Here is a 23232-nt window from a genome sequence, read left to right on the forward strand (position 1 = left end):
TCCACCTCCCGGGGGCTTCACCTCCCACCCCGCTCCCAGAGGATGGTGGGGGTCAGAGCGCTAAAGCTTCTACCCAACCTGCCCCCATGCCACCACCTTTTATGCTTCCAGCCCAAGCACGGAGGACACAACTTGCCAAAATGGAGTCTTAACACTTTATTAGATAAGAGGTCACAAGCCACAGGACTTTAAAGTGCAAGAAATTTACTGGCAATTAAGCCGCAGGTACGCCAGTTCCCCACCAGTCCACAGCACCTCACTTTATCTACCACGTGACGTGGGGCAGAAGTGGAGAGGAGGGGTGAAACCCGTCATTAAAAATAGAGGACAGCAGGAACCAAGAGTGGGCGGCTGGAGCGCATGAGTATTATTGGCCTGAACTGCGGAGGGAGGGGCTGCCAGTGATGCCTGCTGAGGGAAGGCTGAGCTCAGTCTAGAACCGACATGTTTTAAAGCATTCCTCATGACCAGCCCCTCCTCCACCAGTCTCTGGTTTCCCAGAGACTGAGTAATTCAGAGCCTATCGTTAGGCTGGAGGGTATCCCTGATACACACAATAGACATAACCCCCCAGCAGATGTCAGTTTCAGAACTGGGTGTGGGGAGAGGAGCTGTAGAGTGTGCTGAGTGTGAGGCACACACGGACCTGCCAGTGTAGTGAAGGAGTATGTGCACAAGCATGCACGTCCCATGCAAATCTCTAAGAGGCAGTGTGGGAGAAGGGAATGGTTAGCAAGGGCCACAGGAGCTCTGGTTCTTCAGGAAGCAAGGAGCTTGTGCCCCATTCTAACACTCTAGGGCAGTCTGTATCCACCCACGCCCCTTCCAGCACAAGCCCCTATTCTCAGCACACCAGACACAAGGTAGCTATGCTGACTAGTTTTTGTTTTTGTGTCAAGTCAGCTCCTCCTGCCTCTCAGAAAATGATATTAAACTGCAGGATCTTCCACTCTCCTCTTCCTCCTTCAGAAGTGGGATTCGGGCAGAGACTTGGCTCAAACTCCACTCCAATCTATAAACCTTCTAAAAGAGAGTTAAAGTGCTTTGTTCTCTATGAATCCCAGAGAATGGTGGTCTGCCTGGCAGTCTACCCTGCACTGTGACACACTCCTAAATGTGCAATGGCACCCCACACACCCACAAACACAACCAACAGCAGGTACTACAGACAGGGAGTAAACCAGACCAGCAACATCTTCCTCTAGCCTAGATTAGGCCCAGCTACCCTGAAGAAAGCAGCAAGCTGCTCCATGGACAAGCCGCTGAGGAATGGAGGGTAGGGACAGCTGCAGCTTCACTGACCCCGAGTACTCACTCCCAACCAGGCATAGCCGCAGCTTAGGCATGTTGCCACTGAGCCAGAACTTTGGAAGGAGTGGGTCACTGGCACATGTCCTGGGAGCCTGAAAACCACCCTGCCACCCCTGTAACCTATAGGGTAGGCTTTTCCCAAGGGTCTAGCTGGCTCTATGTTCACAGGATGAAAGAACTTAAGTTTTCCTTCCTGTATCCTTAAATTCCTGCTTTGATGGCATGGAGACATGTCTCCCTTTGAGTTCTGTCTGCAATGCTTGCCAGGCTCACCTTTAACCCTGAGCACAGTCAGTGACATGGAACTCTTGATCGAGAAAGCTAAAATGGTAGCACTGGTTGGTTCCTGAGGGTCCCCGGCTTGGCAGCTGAGGAAAACTCAAGCCCTGGCATTATCCCACACCCACCATCTCCTCCTCCTGGCATGGGAGCGCAGCTTCTTACATCTGAACTCTCCTGGGAGACCAGGTCTTCACCGCCTCTGTTTCCCCTCTCCTGAGGCAGTGTGTCCCCTTGGAATAAAGTGGAGGCCTAGTTATGCAGGGTGGGTGGGTTTCTCAGCATGGAAGACATTGCAGGAGCTGGAGCAGCAGTGGTGTGTGCCTGAAGCCATGACAGTGCTGCCACCACAGCACTGGCACGGGGCCCAGAGGGCTAGAAGACGTCCGTTTCCCTCTCGATGCCCACATACTTGAGGGCATCAGCTTGGCTGTACCTATCCCAGGGTAGGGAGGAGGAACCAGGTTACTCTGTGGTTGACAAGATGGGGTCCCCTCCTGCTTCCCTTCCACCCGATCTCCAGCAGTCATTTGGAATGTTCCTAGTTCTGAAGCAAGCAATGGCAACTACAGACCCTCTCTTCCACCCACCTTAGCGGCTCTAAGTCCCACAGCAATTCCAACAGTCACTCCTGCCTCCTTCCCAACCACCTCACCTATAATCAAAGAAGAGCTCTTCGCCAGCCTGAATTGCTCTCTTGGCAAAGATCCCAATGCGGTGATCTCCATTCACCATAACCACTGCAGAGAGGAGAGGACAAACCTAGGCTAGCGTCCAAGCCTTCCTAGGCACTCCACACTGCAAGCCTCCACTCACGAGAATTCTGGGCTGGTTTTCTCCAAATTCCCAATAGGATCAAATGGGAATCGAATGTAGTCATGAAGGCAGACACTCATCTCTCTGCTTTTGACCTGCTATTGCAGCAGTGAGTTTGGGGAAATGGTGGCCTTTAAATCATGGTTGTGGGAAGGCATTTTTAATGTAGTCAGTGGAAAAGGCCGAGTATGAAAGGAGAGGCCTAAAATGATGGCAGATAGTCATCAAGAGTCTCCTTGGAAAACAGTAACTCAGCCATGAAAGCAGCTGAGTGACAGGTAAGAATCACAGCCACGAGCAGTTCATTCAACCCTCCCACTTCCTAGGCTCCTCAAGACTCACTCACCTTTGGCATAACAGTTGGGGTTCACTGAATGGTTTGCAAAGCGAATTTTGTTTCCTTTCCGGGTAGCATCCACTACAAAATCTACATGACATAAATCAAAGAAAATCATGAGTGTCCCAGGAAACTATACTTTGGGGGGGTTCAAGGTCTAGCTCTGTGGTCCAGGATGGCCCAGAACTTACTGTAACCCTCATGCCCAGTGCTATGACTTCAGGACTGTACCACTGTGCCCATTTTTGTTTGTTGAAGACAGGATCTCCTGTAGCTCAGACTGGCCTCAAATATGTGGTAGCTCTCTTGTTCTAGCCTGTCAAATGCTGGGGTTATAGGCATCAGAAATGTGCCTAGCTTCAATCCCCCATTCTGTAGCTCTACTTTAGGATCAGTTAAGAGGTAACAGAAACAATTTAATCTAATGGGAACGTGAAGCCCAGAATAGTAACAGAATATGTGAAAGTGCAGCCTGCCTCCTCATGAGACAGCATCCCCTGGAGTCCTCCCTCTGAATTTTGGATCTCCTCCCACCTATTGGTTAGGGTACCTTCTCAAGTGCAAGTGCCCATGTTCCCATTCCTAACACAGCTCAGAAATGAAGCAGAGCCCAGGAGGCTTCCCAGCTCAGCTTAGCACTCTGCTTTAAGAGTCGGTCGAGTCAGTGCTGATTGGAACCTGGATCATAGCCAAGGCTGCTTAGTGTGAAGACTTGCACATGATCACCTAGGTACAGAAGGCCATGCCATACCATTGTTGAGGTTGAAGAGGAAGCTGGACATGTATTTATCATAGACCTTCCCTCGACGATCAGCCTCATCCTGAGAGATGAGCTGGAGGAGTAAACAAGGAAGAAGTGGATGTCTCGCCTGCTCGAGGTCTGACACTGTCCTACCTGGGAAGGGGCAGTGCAGGAGAGCAAGACTCTGCTAGCCCTCTCCACCAAAGCTGACCAGGGTGAAGGCTAGAGAGAGCAAGATACCAACACTTGACAAACAGTGGTTTGTTTCAGGATTGCAAACAGTTCTGTGGGATCCCCTGAGAGGCCACATGAAAACTGGGCTGAGTTATTTAGAGATGAATTCACAGAAGCCTAACCCACAGAAAGTCAGAGAGCTTCTTGTCAGTATCTTCCCAGTAAGAACACGGGCTGAACCTGGAACACTCACCTCACCACAATATTCAGAAATGAATTCATTCTTCTGCACAGACTCCTTGATGAAGGTGCCCCATCCGGCCACATCGGAAGGGGCCAGCAGCAGGTGCTGGGGGAGAGGGAGGCAAGCCTTAGATGGCGGGCGGGTGGGCGGGTGTGAGTGGGTGTGAGTGCTTCATGTGCACGTGTGGGACGGGGGCAGGTGGAAAGAACTACCAACTGTCAGGGGAACCTGAAAACAGAAGAGGTCCAAACCATTTCACTCTTGAGGGGTAAGAACAAAAACTGGAAATGGTAAAGGAAACAGGATATTTTCTTCCTCTTCCTTGTGGACCTCCGGGGCTGAGTCTGGGCATACATCATAATGTAGGCAGTAGAAGGGGCAACTCTGGGGCTGTGGAGCCCAGAGGGAAAGTGCTTGCCTCTCATGTGCAGAGACTTGGACTTCAACCCAACACCACAGGGGAATAGAATGGTCTATACCCCTCTGCTCCTTTTGGTAGAATGGAAAATTAGATTACTTTGACCACTGACAAGATCTGTCAAGCACTTTTACATACAACCCCTCTGAGGAGCCAAAGGAACAATGACACCTGGTAACATTTCCTCCTTCCCACTGTCATCTTGACCCAAGAAAAGACCTCACCTTTTTGAGGCCACGCTGGATGCTGCAGTTTTTGCAAGACACCACCTTACAGTCCCAGTGCTCTGAGGCCCCACAGGTGAGGCACAAGTCAGGGTCACACTCACGAACTGCCAAGTAGCATGGACATTGCTTGGTATTGCACTGAGTCTTACAGCGACAACCAGGAAAGCGATTCTGGCCTGAGTGGGGAGATTGGGATGGTTAGGAAGCGGGCACTCATGCAGGTCGGACTCGGGGAGAGCAGAGAACTGAATGTGACATGTCCAAGGACTCTTGGCACAACAGGCAGAAGGTTCCTTCCCCTGAACATCTGGCTTTTCCCTCAAGACAAGGAAGTGCCTCCGTTAGGGCTCAGGACATGGCTCAGTTGTTAAAGCACTCACCGTGTAAACATGAGAAACTAATTTTGATCCACAGAACCTATATACAAATGTCAGGCATGGAACCACCTATGTGCTTAGAACCCCAGTGCAGGGAAAGTGCAGACGGATGGATTCCTGGCGCTCACTCACCACACAACCTAGCTAATGAGCAAGCCCTTAGCTGCAGTGAAAGATCCCATCTAGAAAAACAAGGTAGGTGGTTCCTCACGAATGACACCCAAGGTTAACCTCTGGCCACACACACATGCACGCGTGTGCTAACACAGAGACACACACACTATGAACTAATTCCCAACAGACAAAAAGGCAGGTGTGACTATTAAGTGTCACCTGGAGATTTCCTAACAGGGTCCCCCTCTCGTCCTTGTTGACAGAATTTGGAACTGAGGTGGAAAGAACCCAGAAGAAAATGAAATCAGTGCTTTTCACAGTAAAGCCTCCTCATCAAAACAAGCACCGTCTTCGGAAACGAACGCAGCATCCGCTCTGTGCGGTCCTCGCTGCCCACAGCTCAGCAGCACTAGCTCTTATCTACTGTGGCTGAGATCACTATCTCTTCCTTGTCAGGTGACAATCACAGCACAGAGGCCTGGGTACTGCCCTCTGCAAACCCAGAGGCTGCCATCTATTGCTTGGCCACAAGCAGGAAAAATGAGGAAAGGTTAAGGTGGGTAAGAAGTGGAGAACTATTTTTCTGCTGACACCTCCTACCCTGTCTCCTACCAGATATGTGCACACCCATGTAAATAGTAAGTATGTATGTATGTATTTTTATTTGATGTGTGTGCCCACGTATCCATGTGAAACACATGCTTGAATCACCACAGAGGCCAGAAGAAAGCAGCAGATTCTGTGAGTTGAGTTATAGCTGGTTATGAGGGTGCTGGAAACAGAACCCATGCTCTCTGCTTTTAACCACTGAGCCGGCTCTCTAGCTCCCTACACATTTATTCTTAATTTTAATTATATGTGTGTATCTTTGGGTGAGTATGTATACCTGAGTGCAAAAGCCCTTGGAGGCCAAAAGGTGGCATTAGAACCCTCAGAGCTAAAGTTACACTTCCTTGTAAGCTGCCTGATGTGGGTGCTGGGAACCAATCTAGGGTTCCATGAGAACAGTATGCACCTACGCCAGGCCCTCCTATCAGATGTACAAAAACTCTTCAGCTGAGTATGTCGGTGCACGCCTTTAATCCTACCACTCAGGAGGCAGAGACAGGTAGATCTCTGTGAGTCTGTGGCCATCCAGGACTGCATACTAAGATCCTGTCTCAAAACAAAACAAAAGCCGGGCGTGGTGGCGCACGCCTTTAATCCCAGCACTCGGGAGGCAGAGGCAGGTGGATTTCTGAGTTCGAGGCCAGCCTGGTGTACAGAGTGAGTTCCAGGATCAGCCAGGACTATACAGAGAAACCCTGTCTCGACCCCCCCCCCCCCAAACAAAACAAAACAAAATACAACAACAAAATAAACTGCAGCTAATATGAAAATATTGAAATCAATGTTCTTTATCCAGCTTACTTAATATATGCTGGGGGAAAAGAAAGAGTTCTAAAAGAACTTCAGCCAGGGTGGAGTATACAGACAAAGCATAGCAAGGACAGGTCATAGATTCAACAGCTAGTCTAATAGTCACTCTGCAGTTACTGTGGACATAAAGAACCTGTATGGGTCCAGTGTGATGGCGCACACCTGTAATCCCAGCATCCAGGAGGTGGGGGTAAGAGGAGCGGGAGGTCAAGGTCATCCCCGAGGTCTGTGCATGTATTCTTTTTCTTTCCCCCAAACGTTTCCCTTTAATTACATACTCAGTAGGTGTGTGCATGTGGGTGGAGCTAAGAGGACAGTCCAAGAATCTGTTCTTTCCTTTCCTCACGTGCTTCCAGATCTAACCAAGGCTTCCTGGCAAATTCATTGTATTGCCTTTTCCTGAAGAACGGCCTCGGCTGTTCTCCTTTTTCTTCTCCTCTTTCCTATCTCCCTCCCTCTCCTGTTCTCTCTTTTGGGGCGGGGTTTAACCTGGGTACAAGGCCTGCATCATTCTCCCAATGCTAGAGCTGGTTCTATAACCAGCTCTATAAGTGCTCCTGTATCTACCTAAACAAACCTAGAGGTGGTAGGTGTTGTTAAGACATAGTTTCCTTAGTAGCACAGGTTGGCCTTGAACACTGATCCTCCTGCCTCAGACTCCCACAGTGGAGGTCCAGACCTAATTACAGTTACACACTACCACACTCAACCCATGTATCTTTTTTGTTCACTTTTATTTTTATTTATGTGTATGTGTATGTTAAGTGTGCGTGGATGTCCAAGGACAGAAGGTGTCAGATCTCCTGGAGCCGGAATCACAGGTGGTTGTAAACTGCCTGATATGGGGGCTGGGAACCAAACTCAGGTCTTCCAGAAGAGCAGGAAGTGTTGTTAACCACTGAGCCATCTCTCTGGCTCTACACTTGCAAAACCCACCATCCTGATGAGGATGGTGCACCCTGAGTGCAGAAGCTCCCACTTCTCAGCTCTCCTGTGAACAAGATGGAGAAGCCTCATGTCTAGTTCCTGCTTCCTGAACCCCACCCTGAAGGCTTACATTACTTTCACAGCTAGGAAAGATGGCACACATCTGTAATCTCAGCTACCTATGAGGTGGAAAAAAGGAAATTTGCTTGAAAATACAGAGTGGGTGGGGAGAAAGAAGAAGGCAGGAGATGGGAGGGAGAGAAAAGACGTTTTTTGGTGGTGGGGGAACGTGTTTTTGAGACAGGGCTTTTCTATGCAGCCCTGGTTGTCCTGGAACTCAAAATCACTCTGTAGACCAGGCTGACCTCAAACTTGGGAGGGTCACCTACCTCTGCCTCTGGAGTGCTAGAGGTAAAGATGGCCACCACCACCACCCAGTGTTTAGGTTTTTTTTGAGACTTTGTGACCTCAGGAGTTGGGGGTAGAACAGGGGTTGGAGAGACGGCTCAGCAGCTAGGAGCAATGGCTGCTCTTCCAGAGGACCTGAGATTGACTCCCAGCACCCACATGGTGGCTCACAACTGTCTAACTCCAGTACCAGGGGATCTTATTCCCTCTTCTGACCTTCTTGGACAACAGGCATGCCCCACAATACAGACATACATGCAGGGAAAACACTCATATACATAAAATAATGAAGTTTTAAAATTAAAAATCAGAAAATAGAACAGAGCAACCCCCACAACATGGGAGATCACACCTTTCCTCCCTGTAGGATGCCTGCAGCACAGCAAAGGGATATTAAAAGTCTCCAGGCAGCTAAGGGGCAGGAGAAAAGAGTCTGGGCACTCCAAGGCCAACCACTTGGGTAGACGATGGTGAAAGCAGGGTGCTCTTACAGTCTGGGCTGCACTGGCAGAACTTTTCACAAAAGTTCTGGGTCATGATGCAGGGGCATGTGCTGTCACACGGACGGTCTGGGTGGTCACAGGGTTGGTAGTTATACACTTGTGTAGAATTGTTATCTAAAAAAGAGAAAAGAGCAGGACATTGTTGCAACAAGGCTACCTTGATGCCCTATCCCCCAAATGTTCCAGCGCCTCATGTCAAAGAAGGCTTGTCCCAACTATGACCCTGGCCACACTCAGCACTTGATAATGTAGCTGACCCCTGTGCGTAAACAACAGAGTATCTGCTTTGTGGGTAGGGTGCAGAGATGGTCCTAGATAACAAGGCAGCTACTCTAAACATGAAAAGAGGTCTGGAACTGGCAAACAGCACACTAGGAAACTCAAGAGACCACAAGGCTTTAAGTTTATCTTCTGAGACAGCATCTCGGCTGTAGTCATTGGCTCAGCCCTGACGATGCTGCAAAGAAATCTGCAATCTGTAGAAGCAGCTAGGGCCAACAAGAGAGCTATAGGTGCAGCAGAGTGATAACCACAGGGTGAGGCCTTAATCTGAACTCAGGGTGTGTGTGTATATGTTTCTATGAGCAAGGCACCTAAGATGGAGCCCATGACCTTGAACACGCTAAGCATGCACTCCACTCTGATCTAAACCCCACCTTTTTTCTACTGAACTTACCTTTCTTCAGCTGAATTTTCCTGCAGTGTGCGGCCCACAACCTAGGAGAAAAAGAAAGAAGAATAGGTCTGAGTTGTGGTCCTCTGAAGACACATGACTGTCCTGCTCTAGCTGGACAACTGTAAGGTGCTCTTTCTGAGTTCTTTAGCAGGAGGCTCCTCCTCCCAAAACACCAAAATAACAAAAACCCAGACAAATCAAAGTCACAAAGCTGTCTCGCATTACTGCTTCTCCCTCTTGCCACTTCTCCCCTTGCCCGGCAGAACTCCAAGATGGTAGGAGGAAAAGCCCACAGTGAAGAGGCTGGCAGGAGAAGAGCAGAAGGGAATTCCTTCGTAGCTAGAGCTAGAGCCACCTCCTTTACTTGTCACCTGGCCATCATCAGAGTGATGCTTGTTATCTTTTAGACAGGGTCTCACCATGTACTTCTGGTTGACCTGACACTATTTATGTAGACCAGGCTAGCCTTGAACAGAGATCCATCTGCCTCTCAGTTTTGGGATTAAAAGTATATAACCACACTCAGCTATTTGTTTTTCTAACTTCCAACCAATAAACAGCACTATGTAACTCTGAAAAACAACACTATAAAGAAAAGGGACAAACTCTGCAGAGTGGGGAAGATGGTCAACACCCAAGAAAGGGGAAATAATCTTAGTGCAGAGGCAGAGGCCAGCCATGTCCTCAGTGTGGGCACAGGGAAGAGCTGGACCTAGTCACAGGACTTGAGGGAGTTCTGAAGACAGAGTCTCTCATCTGAGCGTCCCAATAAGATGGGCTGGTTCTGCCCAGTGCAGTGAGTGACCAAGTGGACAGGCAAGGGGTGTCCCCAAGGAGGTCAGAGCACAGATAACCTTAGGAGCCTTAAGAGTCCTTTGTCTAATCCTTGCCTGTGTTTTCTTTTCTTCTTCTGTGCAGGGTTCATGAGCTCATCTGTTGGCAGCTTTAGGATAAGTGATTCTTTGACTGCAAACTGAAAGACCTGGAAGAGAAGTGAACAGGACCTGTCACATCTCTGGGATGAGGTGACTAGGCAAGTGACTGGGCCAGGTGCTGGGCTTGTTAAGAATCTGGAATTTGCAAGCAGCTAACGGGGCATCTTTTAGTAGAGACAGGATGTGGCTGGGGAGGAGGACACTGCACTGAAGATTTACTTAGACCCGGGAGGCAGAGCTACCAAGCCGGCACTGCCATACATCATCCTGGCTTTCATCTACCGCTTCTCAAGTGAACTGCCTGAGTGGCTCTGCCTTTTTAGAAAGAAAACTGCAGGTGCAGAGTGAGGCCTGATGGGAACGGTGTCCCTGGGCTAAGCACTAGCTCCCTCTGTTGGTAGAAAGGTATCAGAGCCTGGCTGTCCATCAGGGAAGCATTTAGGGAGAGCTGGCTCCTCTTCTCCGTGCTTCTTCCTTTATAACATTCATTTCTCGTGTTCCCTCCCTCTTTTTCTTTATTCCCTTCTTGGCTATGGAAACTTCTGATATCCTTCAAAAAACTATAGATAGTATCAGGAAAATATTGTATGTATGTATGTATGTATGTATGTATGGTTTTAAAAATAGGGTTTTCTGTGTAGCCCTGGAACTATATAGCCAACTATATAGTTTATAAACAAGTTCCAGAACTAGCTCTATAGACTAGGTTGGCCTGGAACTCAGAGTACTGCCTGCTTCTGCCTTCCAAGTGCTGGGGATTAAAGGCATGCACCACCATGCCCAGCTGCCTTTTAAAAAAGAAAATCACATGTAACTCTATAGACTTTTAGGTTAAAGAACCTGTGCTGTGGCTGAGCAGGAAACAGCAGCCGGCAACTCTGATGACCTGAGTCTGTTTCACAGCTCCTATTGCTTACGGAAAGGACCAATACCCAAGAGTTGTTCTCTGCCCTCCACAGAAATGCTATGGCACACGCACACTTACACACTTATACACCACACACAGAAATAAAAATAATACAATTTAAAGAAGAATCTGTGTTGCAAGGAAACAGATATGGGCTCTGGAATGAACGTGCAAATCCCTTCCACTCGTAATCCTCCTCAGCAGCCACAGGAAGGAGCATGAAACAGACTCCCAACCCCTTCAGAAGAGCCTGGCTTAGTAATGCTTATGGCTGTGCTCCTAGAAGAAACCACACCGGCTGCAGAAGTCAGGGAGCTGTGGGATCAGGGTGTCAGCGCTGGGCTGCTTCTTGCTGGACAAACTGGCCCAGGCACCTGGCTCTCATCTCTGTTCTCCCTTCTGCACTCTTTTCTCCTTGCCATTTCTTTTGAAGAATTTTATTGCACTTCATTTATTCATTGTGTATGCATGTGCATGCTTGTGTAGGTGTGTGCTGTAGTGTAAGTGTGGAGGCTGGAGAACAACTTTAACAGTTGGTCCTCCCCTAATGAGTGGGTCCTGGAGATCGAACTTGAGTCTTCAAGCCCCTTTACCTGCAGAGCCCTCTTATCAGTCTGCAGTCTTTTTGTGCGTCTGGACCATCAGTAGGTGCTGTCAAACTGCATTTTCAGGTATGGTATGAGCAAGAAGGCTAAGGTCTGCACCCAGGTATTGGAGTGGCAATTATAAAACCTAGTGATAGCCAGGCAGTAGTGGCACGTCCCTTTAATCCCAGCACTTGGGAGGCAGAGGCAGGTGGATTTCTGAGTTCAAGGCCAGCCTGGTCTACAGAGTGAATTCCAGGACAGCCAGGGCTATACAGAGAAACCTTGTCTCAGAAAGAAAAGAAAAGAAAAGAAAAGAAAAGAAAAGAAAAGAAAAGAAAAGAAAAGAAAAGAAAAGAAAAGAAGAGGGGAGGGGAGGGGAGGGGAGGGGAGGGGAGGGGAGGGGAGGGGAGGGGAGGGGAGGGGAGGGGAGGGGAGGGGAAAGGAAGGAAAGGAAAGGAAAGGAAAGGAAAGGAAAGGAAAGGAAAGGAAAGGAAAGGAAAGGAAAGGAAAGGAAAGGAAAGGAAAGGAAAGGAAGAAAACCTAGTGATAGGAAACTTGGAATACAGAATGTGAAGAAGGGCTGGACATGGCGGCATACACACCTTTAATATCAGCACCTGGGAAGTAGAAGGGGGATCTTTGTGAGTTCAGTGTCAACCTAGTCTACATAGTGAGATCTATTCTAGGCCAGCCAGACCTATCTCAAAGAAAAAAAGATCTCTATCCCCGCCCCGCCTGTCTGTCTGTCTGTCTCAAGCACGCACAAGTGCAGGCACACACAGATCTAGGAGAGGGTCACTGTCTGGACCCACCCTGCTGAGCCAGGAGAGGAGATGAGCACTGAGGAGAACCACGTTCACCTGCTGCCCTCAGGAAGTACCTGCTTGCATGTCTTTGTCCCCAGAAGCCTGGCTATTGAGCAGAAGTTGTTGAAATAGGTGCCGTGGAAGACTCGGAAAAGAGATTCTTCGGCTCCGGTCCATTCCACCGGCTCTGAGGGGGCTTCCACAACACAGAGCTGAGCTGGGGCTGGACTGGCTTTCTGTTTCGTGGGGGTCTGACAGCGAGAGTTAGCCTCTGAGCAAGGGAAAAAACACAAACGTGGGGAATGCAGTTTGCTGGTACCCCTATGTCATTCTGATGTGAAAAGGAGAACATTTAGGAATGCAAACGTTAGCTGTGCAGGGCACACTCCTGTAATTCTGTAAACAGAAGCAGCAGGATCAGGACAAGTTTGAGGTTAGCTTGGTCTACATAGTTCCTGCGTGCGTGCATGCGTGCATGTGTCTGCCTCACTTTCATTTGCTTACAGGTAAATTGGTAGAAAAAATTGTTTTTAAAAGTTATAAATATTAAGAGATTAGGAGCTGGGCATTTTCTGTTTACCTGAAGAACTGGAGGCCCAGTCATTGCCAGTGTCTCTATCACTGTCTCCTTCTTTAGTTTCAGCCATAGCAGAAGCTGATGCATTGGAGCAGGAAGCACTGACCACTGGGTGCCTTCGGCGGCGGCGCCCAGAGCACTTGGACCGAGGGTTGTGCAGCATGGCGTACTCCTTTGCTCCTTCCTGTGGTGAGCAGAGTACAGAGAAGAAACAGGGATAGGCAGTGTCTCTGAGTTGATGACCCCATCATAAAGCTTTGTACAAGGATACTTTGTTTGTACCTGTACTATGTAAGTGTGACCATATTATGACAGTGGTTAAAGATTCCCCAAAACATGGAAACGTCTCTTTTCACAGAAAAAGGGTCCCAAAATCTAGGCATCTTCAGCTTTGAGAAACATCTGAAATTCTTTCATGCGTTAGCCATCTGGGATTTGAGAACATCCCCTGCATATGAACCAAGGGTCAGAGGCGATGGAACCGGCTTCAGAGAATGTAGCTCAATGTTCCAGAGTGGACTCGAGTCAGGGCTCCTGTCCCTAGGCCCCTTTCCTCACACATGACTATGAAGCCTCCATTTCAGTTAACACATGAGGCTGAACCAGGATCTTGAGCCTGAACTGTATTTCAGGCTAGTAGTCTGAAAACAAAAGGTTCTTATTAACAAGTTAGTAAGCTGAGAATAGCTCAGTGTTAGAGCACCTGCCTAACATGCCTGTGACTGTAAATTAAACTCTCTGTGCTGTAAAAGGAAAAAAGAAAAAAAAAAAAAAAACAACTTAAAGAAACTATAAACACTGGCTTCTCTTCCGTCTTTTACTTTCTTCTGAAGCTTTTTATAAGAACAACCGAGGTCTTGGTTACCATTCTGAAGGCTTGCTTTGGTGGGGCCAGACATCTTGTTATGACACTATCCATAAAGACACTATCCGTAAAGAAAAACAAAAATAGGGGGAGGATAGCCCAGCACATTTAAATGTGTGTCTATGGCTATCTCAAGTTGAAGAAACACACGCACACGGTTTCAGAGTGGTGACACTGAGCAGGGTGATGACCTTCTGAGTTAATGAGGTGCTAAATGTTATCATTATGTTTAGAGAAAGGCCTGGAAAAAAAGCACAGCCTATAGACTTAGATCAGTGCTTGCATCTGAACAATGCTGTAAGCGCTGACTTATTAATAAACTGTGCAAAGTATGTGACCCTAATGTCTTCTACCTCAGAAGACCGTCAGAAGAGTAACAGTAAGCTAAAGCAGGGTGGGGTGCAGCATGGGACTTGATACATAGGAAGGACGTACTACATGAGTCGGAAGGTGTTCATTTATTCTTTCTTTTTTGCTATAACCATCCCGACCACTTCAGATGAACAAGTAATGTCTGCCACCATGCCCCTTCTCTTACCCTGCTGAAGATATTTGGGAAGGCACATGGCTTTACACTGTAGTTTTAACTGATAGCAGAAACTGTGTCAAGGTAGTCTATCCTTTGTCTGGGCACAGCCCAGATAACTGAATAATAACTTCTGCACAAGTACTTTACCCCCACCCCTTTCCAAAGTTACCACCCCTTCCTAAGCCTAGCACCTGAAGGCTAACGACAAGTCACATCCTAAGCAATAAATAATCTATGCTGTAGACTGATAGAACCCAAGAACATCTGATGGCCTTCAGATAACACCAGTATGTATAAAACTCTGCATTATCCTTCAGTTTTGTGCATCACATCGAACAAACCACGTAGATTGCTGAAGTTTAACAACAGGATGTCTGGGCAGATGACTCAGTGGGTAAAAGTACTTGCAGCAAACCAGAGTTTGATTCCCAGGACTCACACAGAAGTAGAAAACCAACTCCTAAAATTGTCCTCTGCTGGGCAGTGGTGGAGCACACCTTTAGTCCCAGCACTGGGGAGGCAGAGGCAGGTGGATTTCTGAGTTCGAGGCCAGCCTGGTCTACAAAGTGAGTTCCAGGACAGTCAGGACTACACAGAGAAACCCTGTCTCGAAAAACAAACAAACAAACAAAAAAGTTGTCCTCTGACCTCTATACAAATGCTATGACATACCTCACCCAATGCTCAAAAGAAATGATTAAAATATGTCTGCCCACAAACAACAGCACTAGCCTCAGAAGATTAAGATCCACTGATATGCACCAGTCAGCGAGAAAAGGACAAGTGCCCCAGATGACCAACATCTCACTCAGCACACACAGCACTCCCATCCCGCCTCCTGCTCCTGCTTTCTAAGTGTCCTGAGATGAGGCTCTCAGGCAGAAGCCCCATCTCATCTTCTCAGAATACTGGCCTTTGGACAGTCAGTTATACAAGAAAAAAACAAGGCTTTTATGTTCACTTCTCAGATAATCAGAACAAACACTCCTAATATCAACAACAATGGGCCCCTCCTCGGGACTGAAGGTATTAAATCATACACGTGGCAATGATGTTCTGACTGCCCGCTCAGCAAAGGACCACATACTTCACCCCATCAAAGCCTCTGTCCCCCAACCCTCCATCTTTTCTCCCATTTAGCACTGAGGAGTCAGAATGAATGAAGGGCTGGCAGCAAGCGAATGGTGGCCCCCTAGCAGTTGTCCTGGGGAGTTCCTTTAATTTCCCTTTCTCTTTGCCACCTACAATTATGTCACCCTCTTTTGCCCAATTCTAAATCCTAATGAGAAGTTGCACCCAATACTTAGATATTAAGAGCTAAGTAATCTTTCTTTGCACATACAGAATGCAGAATACCAGATAATGAGGCCATATGAAGTCCCTACGGTTTGGCACTGTGCATCAGCTCAGAGACCACGGGGTTCCTCTGAAGGTTAGAAGTACTATAACTGCTTTATGGATTACAGAGGAGGCTGGGGACCACTGAGATAGCCAGTCAGAGACCAGAAGGAGAACTGTCTCTGAAGGATGAAGACCGGTTCCTTCTGCTTCTCCCTAGAAGCCCCGTGTTCCTGAGTTCTCTGAGATTTTTTCCCCCCGAGTTTTTCAAGACAGTGTTTCTCTGTGTAGTCCTGGCTATCTCAGAACTTACTCCATAGACCAGGCTAGCCTCTAACTCAAGAGATCCGCATGCCTGTCTCATGAGTGCTGGAATTAAAGGCATGAGCTATCACACCCATTGAGAAGGGATCTTACGGTACCCCACCACCACCAATATCCTTACGATGGCAGCCAGCTGTTGAATAAAAACAATCTTCCCACCAACTTTCTTGTCTTCAGAGCACTGGCTTTTGTGTAGAAGACAGCACAATGACAGTACACTTTGCTCTCATTTTCTCTTGGATGGTGCTGGGGCCAAGCCCAAGTACTCCACCACTAACACACAGGCACAGCCCTCTGTGCTCTGAGTACAACAACAGCCTCAAGACTCTGAAGTGATATTTAGAGCAGAAAATCCTTTACTAATGTTCATCAGATCTTACCCCATCACCCCAAAAGACTAAATTCACTCTACCATGTCTGGAGAACCTCTGCAGTGCTGTGTTCCCAGACACAGAAAATTCTAGGACCATTTCCTCCTCAACTTTAAACAGAGATAACAAAGACAGAAGAGCTTAAAAACCTACCAGCAAAAGGAAGCAGTCTGTGCCACACGGTTCTGGCTCAATCTTGATTTCCTTGTTCTTGCGCTTATATACATTTGGGGTGGCGTGGAAAGCTGGAAAACAAAAGGCTGTAGTGTTTCCAAGGTTCTATCCTTTTGACAAGAAAACTGAGTTAGGGAGCTATGGCAGGTGTTAATTTCATTTAAGAGCTGGCGAGATGGCTCAGTGGGTAAGAGCACTGACTGCTCTTCTGCAGGTCCTGAGTCCAAATCCCAGCAACCACATGGTGGCTCACAACCACCCGTAATGAGATCTGATGCACTCTTCTGGCACGTCTGAAAAAAGCTACAGTGTACTTATGTATAATAATAAATAAATCCTTGGGCCAGAGTGAGCAGGGACTGAGCAAGCAGAGTTGACTGGAGTGAGCAGAGGTCCTAAAAAATTCAATTCCCAACAACCACATGAAAGCTCACAACCATTTGTATAGTGCAGTCATATACATAAATAAATCTTTTTTTAAAATCCATTTAAAAGATGACCTCCAAGGTATAGAAAATCTAGATTGTAGATATCTATATAATCCTTTCAAAGGTAGAAGGTGCCAAGAGAAGACAACCACAGTGCTTAATTAGGTTGTACCTATCACAGTATCACTGAGCAAATAAAAACAACTGGGCTTTCGTGAATCCCTTTCGGGAGCAGGAGCTGGGAACGCCACACAGTAAAGCAAAACACAGGGAAGGAGCTGGGCTGGGGTGGAGTGGGGGGAGCGAAGCACTTCCCCCAGAGCAGCCCCACTCACGGTGAAGGAAGCAGTCATATTTAAAACAGCGCCGGCAGAAAAGGGTGTGGAAAGAGTGCAGAGACTGCTCCCGCTGCACTGACTTGGCGTTGGGGCCATCGATGTTGGGTGTGCACTGAGGGGGAAGTGCATTGGGGTCTGACATCTCTGTCAGCTCTCGATACCTGTAAGAAAAGAGAATTCCTCTTTAGGAAACTCTCCACTGTAGCCAGGGAACTGCCATCCAAGCATGGGGTGCCAAGGGAGGATAGGTGGCCTTTATAGGCTTGGTGGGTCAGGAGATGGTAAGCAACTAAGTGGACATGCCATCGCAATTCTGCAGGGCTGGGCATAAGTATCAAAGTAAGGAGCAGGCGGCTTGCTAAGTTCAGTGCTGCTGTAACTACCCAGGAAGGTAGAGCAAGTTTTCTTCCCAGACGTCCTCAAAAGCAGCACACAGAATGATCCCTAATATGACAAGGGACATTCAGAGGTACTAGGTAAGAAAGTCAGAAGAGTAAGCAAACCATGGCACACAACAGGGCTTTTTATTATCAAAAAGTGGGCTTGGATAAGAATCTGTTCACGGGGGGGGGGGGGGGGGGAGGGCGGGGGCGGGGGGGAGTGTTGGGGATTTAGCTCAAGAGCAAGGCCCTGGGTTCAGTCCTCAGCTCTGAAAAAAAAAAAATCTATTCACAGGCCGGGCGGTGGTGGCACACGCCTTAATCCCAGCACTCAGGAGGCAGAGGCAGGTGGATTTCTGAGTTCCAGGACAGCCTGGTCTACAAAGTGAGTTCCAGGACAGCCAGGGCTACACAGAGAAAACCTATCTCAGAAAACCAAAAAAAAAAAAAAAAAAAAAAAAAAAAGGAGAGAATCTGTTCACAGGCTGGAGAAATGGCTCAGCGGTTAAGAGCACCGATGGCTCTTCCAAAGGTCCTAAATTCAAATCCCAGCAAGCACATGGTAGCTCACCCGTAATGAGACCTGATGCCCTCTTCTGCTGTGTCTGAAGACAGCTATGGTGTACTTACGGTGTACTTATATAATAATAAGTAAATATTTGGAGGGAGCGGGGTAGAGCGAGCGGGCCCAGAGCGAGCAGAGGTTCTGAGTTTAATTCCCAGCAACTACATGATGGCTCACAACCATCTGTACAGCTACAATGTACTCATATACACAAAATAAACAAATCTTTAAAATAAATAAATCTCTTTTACAAAAAAAGGAGTCTGTTGACAAGCCCTGGGTCTGGCCTGAGTGGAACAGCTGTCCCTACCTCTCCTTCATGTCGTCAGGGACACCATTCTCAGGAAACATGGACGCAATGGCGCTGAAGATCATGTCATTTGGAAACTGTTTCTTGGAACTCTTTTTGTTGCCTGAATGGGAAATGACAGTGAACTCCTGGGCATAGACAAAGCTGTTTGTCGTTTTCCCTTTGTTGCAGCAGAACAAATGATTACAGCTGCTGTGCTCATCCAAACCTCAACTGTATTGATAACAAAGTCTACAGTCCCTATTATAATCAAGAGGAGTCTCTCAGAGGTGAAGACAGATGAATCCCACTATAACCCTGGTGCTGAAGAACAACTGGCACTGGGACTCTCATAGGAAGAGAGAGACACTGTCTTCTCTACAAGTACACTACAAGTAAATAACAGTGTCATTCGGTAACTCCGAGGTTTCTTCTTTTCCCATTCTGAAGTGCTTGTGCAGGTATGTGGATGTGTGTTTGTGTATGTGGGCACACATGTGTGGGCATGCGTGCATATGCATGTGCGGTCCTGAGGCTGATGTCTAGAATCATCTTCCTCCACTCCTCTTCCTTTGTCAACATGACTAGTCTGGCCAGCACTCTTGTCGTGGGGAATCCCCTTTCTACACCTTCTAAGGTTGGAATCACAGAGAGGACACCACACGCATTTTTGCATCTTCATGGGTTCTGGGTATCTGGGCTCCTGTCCTCATAGCAAGACTTTAACCACTGAGCAATCACCTTGGCCCAGAAATATTGAATTAAATACTAGTGACTTGGAAAATATTTGTAAAATTAAATTAAGAAGATAAAAGTTTATATCACGCACCCACACAATCTCAATTTTGTATGACCATGCTGATTTAGATATGTACAATTTACAATCTACAAGGAATAATCTGATTATTCCTATGTAGCAAGATTGAAGTATAATCTTATTTTCTCCTTTATATCTTTCCAGATTTTCCAAGCACAGTAGAATTAGAAACTAACAGCAATGACTACCCTGGAAATTGTTCCACTCTCACCGTCAGCTAGTTCAGTAGCTGAAGCTATCAGTTAATGACCATGTTTTCCTTGTAAGTAGACCAAAGAGAAGCATGAATGTTTTTTTAAAAAATAATACTCTCAAGTTTTCCATTCTTCCCTGTCAATTTCAAAATAGTCTATGGAAGCAGGGCTGTGCACCTTCGATAGCATGGCGCTTCCGTTTTCTTGTTACCGGCAGGTCCTCTTTGCTGTCGTCTTGCTTTCCATCGGAGGGGTCGTTGTGCCCGTCCTCCTCCTCATCAGAGTACTGGTTGAGGGCATCCACCAGCTCCAGAAACACAGCATCGCTGATCAGCACAGATCCAGGGATCATCTCTGAAACAAAGGAATAGAAAAGTGAGCAGTGGTGGCCGCACACTCTACTCATCTTTGCACACAGGGTTTAAGACAGGGTCTTGCGGCTGGAGAGACAGTCCAGTGGTTAAGAGTACTGACTGCTCTTCCAGATGGACCTAGGTTCAATTCCCAGCACCCGCATAACAGCTCACAACTATCTGTAACTCCAGTTCCAGGGGACTCAATACCCTTACCCAGACATACATATAGGCAAAATACTAATGGACATTTTAAACAACAACAAAAAAAAGTATCTTGTCAGGTGTAGTGGTGCACACCTTTAATCCCAGCACTTGGGAGGCAGAGGTTTGTGAATCTCTGAGTTTGAGGCCAGTCTATATAGTGAGTTCTAAGACAGTCAAAGCTATATAATGAAAACCAGTCTCAAAAAAAAAAAAAAAGATAAGGTAGGTTTTTTAGCACTCACCCTGCAGTCTAGGGGTGTAAGAGGTGTAACACCACATCATTTGATGAACCCTAACAACTACTAACAGTTAACTAGCTAGAGCCTTTACCCTTATTAGAATATTCCAGTTCTGTGGTCATTGGTAACACTGGATTTGCTGTTCAAAAATCTTAACAGCACACACAGTATGGTGGCACAAACCTTTAATCTCAGCATTCAGAAGACAGGGGAGCCTGGTCTACAGGCAGGGATCAGACATACTCTCAGTGTGCCAACAACCACAGCAAGGCAGGAAAATAACAATCAAGCGAAAAATCACTTGGCTTTGTGCTGTATAATGTCTCAATAGTGACTTCTCATTTATTTATTTATTCTATGTGAGAACACTGTAGCTGTCTTCAGACACACCAGAAGAGGGTGTCAGATCTCATTACGGGTGGTTCTGAGCCACCATGTAGTTGCTGGGATTTGAACTCAGGACCTTCGGAAGAGCAGTTGGTGCTCTTAACTGCTGAGCCATCTCTCCAGCCCAATAGTGACTTCTCTTAATCAAGACAATTTTTTTTTTCTCCTGGAGGGGAAATTGAGAAGGGGGATAACATCTGAAATGCAAATAAATAAAAAAACCAATTAAAAAAATGACAAAAAAAGGGGCCAGAGAGATGGCTCAGTGGTTAAGAGAACTGACTGCTTTTCCAGAGATCCTGAATTCAATTCAGAGAAACCACATGATGGCTCACAGGCATCTGTAATGGGATCTGATGCTCTCTTCTGGTGTGTCTGAAGACAGCTACAGTGTACCCACATACTTTAAATAAATAAGTCTTTTTAAAAAATGGAAATAAAGGATACCTTTTCTCCAAAATCAGTTCATTTGGTTATACTGCAACTTGAAATAATGTCTTTGAACACTAGAGGGTGCTGTGGATGTAATTTTGAATGTTAGCAACTGCATAGTAGGTAGGGCTATTAGCTGGCATATGCATGGAGAGACATTCTTCTCCCCACTGAACTCAGGATGTGAACAGGCTACGTACGCATGCACTCTCTCACTGAGCTATATCCCTAGTCCTTTTTCTGACTTGAGACAAGGTCTCACAAGACTGCCTAGTCTGGCACTGAACTTCCTCTGCAGCCTTAAGCGAGATCTGAATTTGCAATCTGCCCTAGTCTCCTTCCTGAGTTCATGGGACTACAAGGGTATACCATCCTACTTTTTTTTTTTTTTTTTTTTTAATTCTTCAAGATAGGGTTTCTTGGCCGGGAGGGTGGTGACGCAAGCCTTTAATCCCAGCACTTGGGAGGCAGAGGCAGGCAGATTTCTAAATTCAAAGCCAGCCTGGTCTACGGAGTGAGTTCCAGGACAGCCATGGCCATACAAAGAAACCCTGTCTCGAAAAACCAAGAAAGAAAGAAAGAAAGAAAGAAAGAAAGAAAGAAAGAAAGGAAGGAAGGAAGGAAGGAAGGAAGGTAGATAGATAGATAGATAGGGTTTCTCTGTATAACCCTGACTGTCCACGAATTCAGAGATCCTCTTGCCTCTGCCTAAAAGTGTGTGTCAGCACACCTAGCACCTGTTGCTACTGTCTATTCACTGATAATCTTTTCCAGAACTAGAACTATGACCTGGCAATAAGGCTCACTGGGTAAAGGCATTTGGGGACCGGAGTTCAACCCTTTGCACCATGTGTTGGAATTCACTCTCTGACTTCCACGCCACACTGTGTGGACTGCATCCCCCTAATAAATGTTTTTTGGTTTTGTTTTAAATTACAACAGGGGGCTAGAGAAACCATTCAGAGGTTAAAAGGACCAACCCAACAGACTGAGTCCCAGCACCCACAGGGCTGCTCACAACCTTCCAGAACTTGAGGCCAAAAGACCCACTGCCCTCTTTTGGCCTCCTTGGGCACTGCAGACACATGGTACACAGACATTTGTGTAGGCAAAACAACCACACACATAAAATAAACAAAAACTCAAAAGAATTTTTTAAAATTACAACTAAGTTCAAATGCTTTGCCTTTATAAAATAAGTATATAGAAGCCAATTTCTGAGACGTCCAGAAGAAACCTGGATCAAAGCAGTATGACAGAGATGATATGCTCAATGCTGTTCTCAGAGAGAGGGAACTGAAAATCAAAATGGCCTCTGATGTATTTATGGAAAATGTCAAAGATTCTCCTATTCAATCAACACTCTCATAGCTACTGATTACTAGGCAATTCTTTTGTTGTTGTTGATAGTTTTGTTTTTTTTTTTGTTTTTTTTCAAGACAGGGTTTCTCTGTGTAGCCCTGGCTGTCCTGGAACTCACTCTGTAGACCAGGCTGGCCTCAAACTCAGAAATCCGCCTGCCTCTGCCTCTGCCTCCCGAGTGCTGGGATTAAGGCGTGCGCCACCACGCCCGGCTAGGCAATTCTTTTTGTGACCCAGCTTCTTTTGTAGTATAAAATTCTAATCCTAAGTGATACCATCACACTGGAATATTCTTTAGCACCCACAGGGATGGAAGAGAACAAAGGCAGCAGCGGGCTAGCAAAGTCTTCCTGCAGTGAGCCCAGGATCACTACCTTCTTCACCGTGGACTTTGCCATCATAGTTATTGATCAGCTCTTCGATGAAAGTCTCATCTTCTTCCTTCACCTCGTCACCCATGTATGGAATATTGCACAAAACCGTCTCATCTTCCACCTGCAAAAACCAGATGGATTCACGCCACAAACCACCCTATCTCTCCTCTTTCCTACCCAATGGAGCATTTGCCGGGCTGGTCTTTCACTTGACCTGAGTCTCCTACATCCCTATAAAACCTCTAATGAAAGGGGCAGCACTACTCTTAGGGGGAAAAACAGTTTAGTCAATATTAACCACTAAGTGTTTACCTTGACATAAGCAATGGTATGTCCAAGCCTAAAGTTTGACTAAAGTTACCATAAAATTTGAAGTATTCCAGAAACATCCTCCTCCCCGTAACGAAGAAGCATGGCTGTAACTCGTATTAACACAGGTTATAGATGTTTTTGAGCAATAAAAAATTCTAAAGGAGAAAGGT

At 46.8% G+C, this 23232-nt stretch overlaps 1 protein-coding gene across 2 annotated transcripts in view; it reads right to left on the bottom strand.

The window, feature by feature from the left end:
* Nucleotides 1–141: 141 nt before the first annotated feature.
* The window catches only part of Ezh1 (enhancer of zeste 1 polycomb repressive complex 2 subunit), a 35349-nt gene continuing 12258 nt past the window's right edge, over nt 142–23232 (bottom strand). For both annotated transcript variants that reach the window (NM_007970.3, XM_006532178.4), the window contains exons 6-21: nt 22751–22871; nt 19574–19750; nt 18407–18509; nt 17149–17312; nt 16365–16456; nt 12788–12968; nt 12282–12478; nt 9863–9954; nt 8973–9013; nt 8285–8410; nt 4546–4724; nt 3913–4008; nt 3495–3576; nt 2753–2833; nt 2246–2330; nt 142–2026 (exon numbers count right to left, since the gene is read on the bottom strand). In NM_007970.3, coding sequence (NP_031996.1) covers nt 1966–2026; nt 2246–2330; nt 2753–2833; nt 3495–3576; nt 3913–4008; nt 4546–4724; nt 8285–8410; nt 8973–9013; nt 9863–9954; nt 12282–12478; nt 12788–12968; nt 16365–16456; nt 17149–17312; nt 18407–18509; nt 19574–19750; nt 22751–22871 — 1878 coding nt within the window. In that variant the 3' untranslated portion in view covers nt 142–1965. The remainder of the gene's footprint in view (nt 2027–2245; nt 2331–2752; nt 2834–3494; nt 3577–3912; nt 4009–4545; nt 4725–8284; nt 8411–8972; nt 9014–9862; nt 9955–12281; nt 12479–12787; nt 12969–16364; nt 16457–17148; nt 17313–18406; nt 18510–19573; nt 19751–22750; nt 22872–23232) is intronic.

Source organism: Mus musculus, chromosome 11 (assembly GCF_000001635.26).
Source record: "Mus musculus strain C57BL/6J chromosome 11, GRCm38.p6 C57BL/6J".
NCBI lineage: Eukaryota > Metazoa > Chordata > Mammalia > Rodentia > Muridae > Mus > Mus musculus.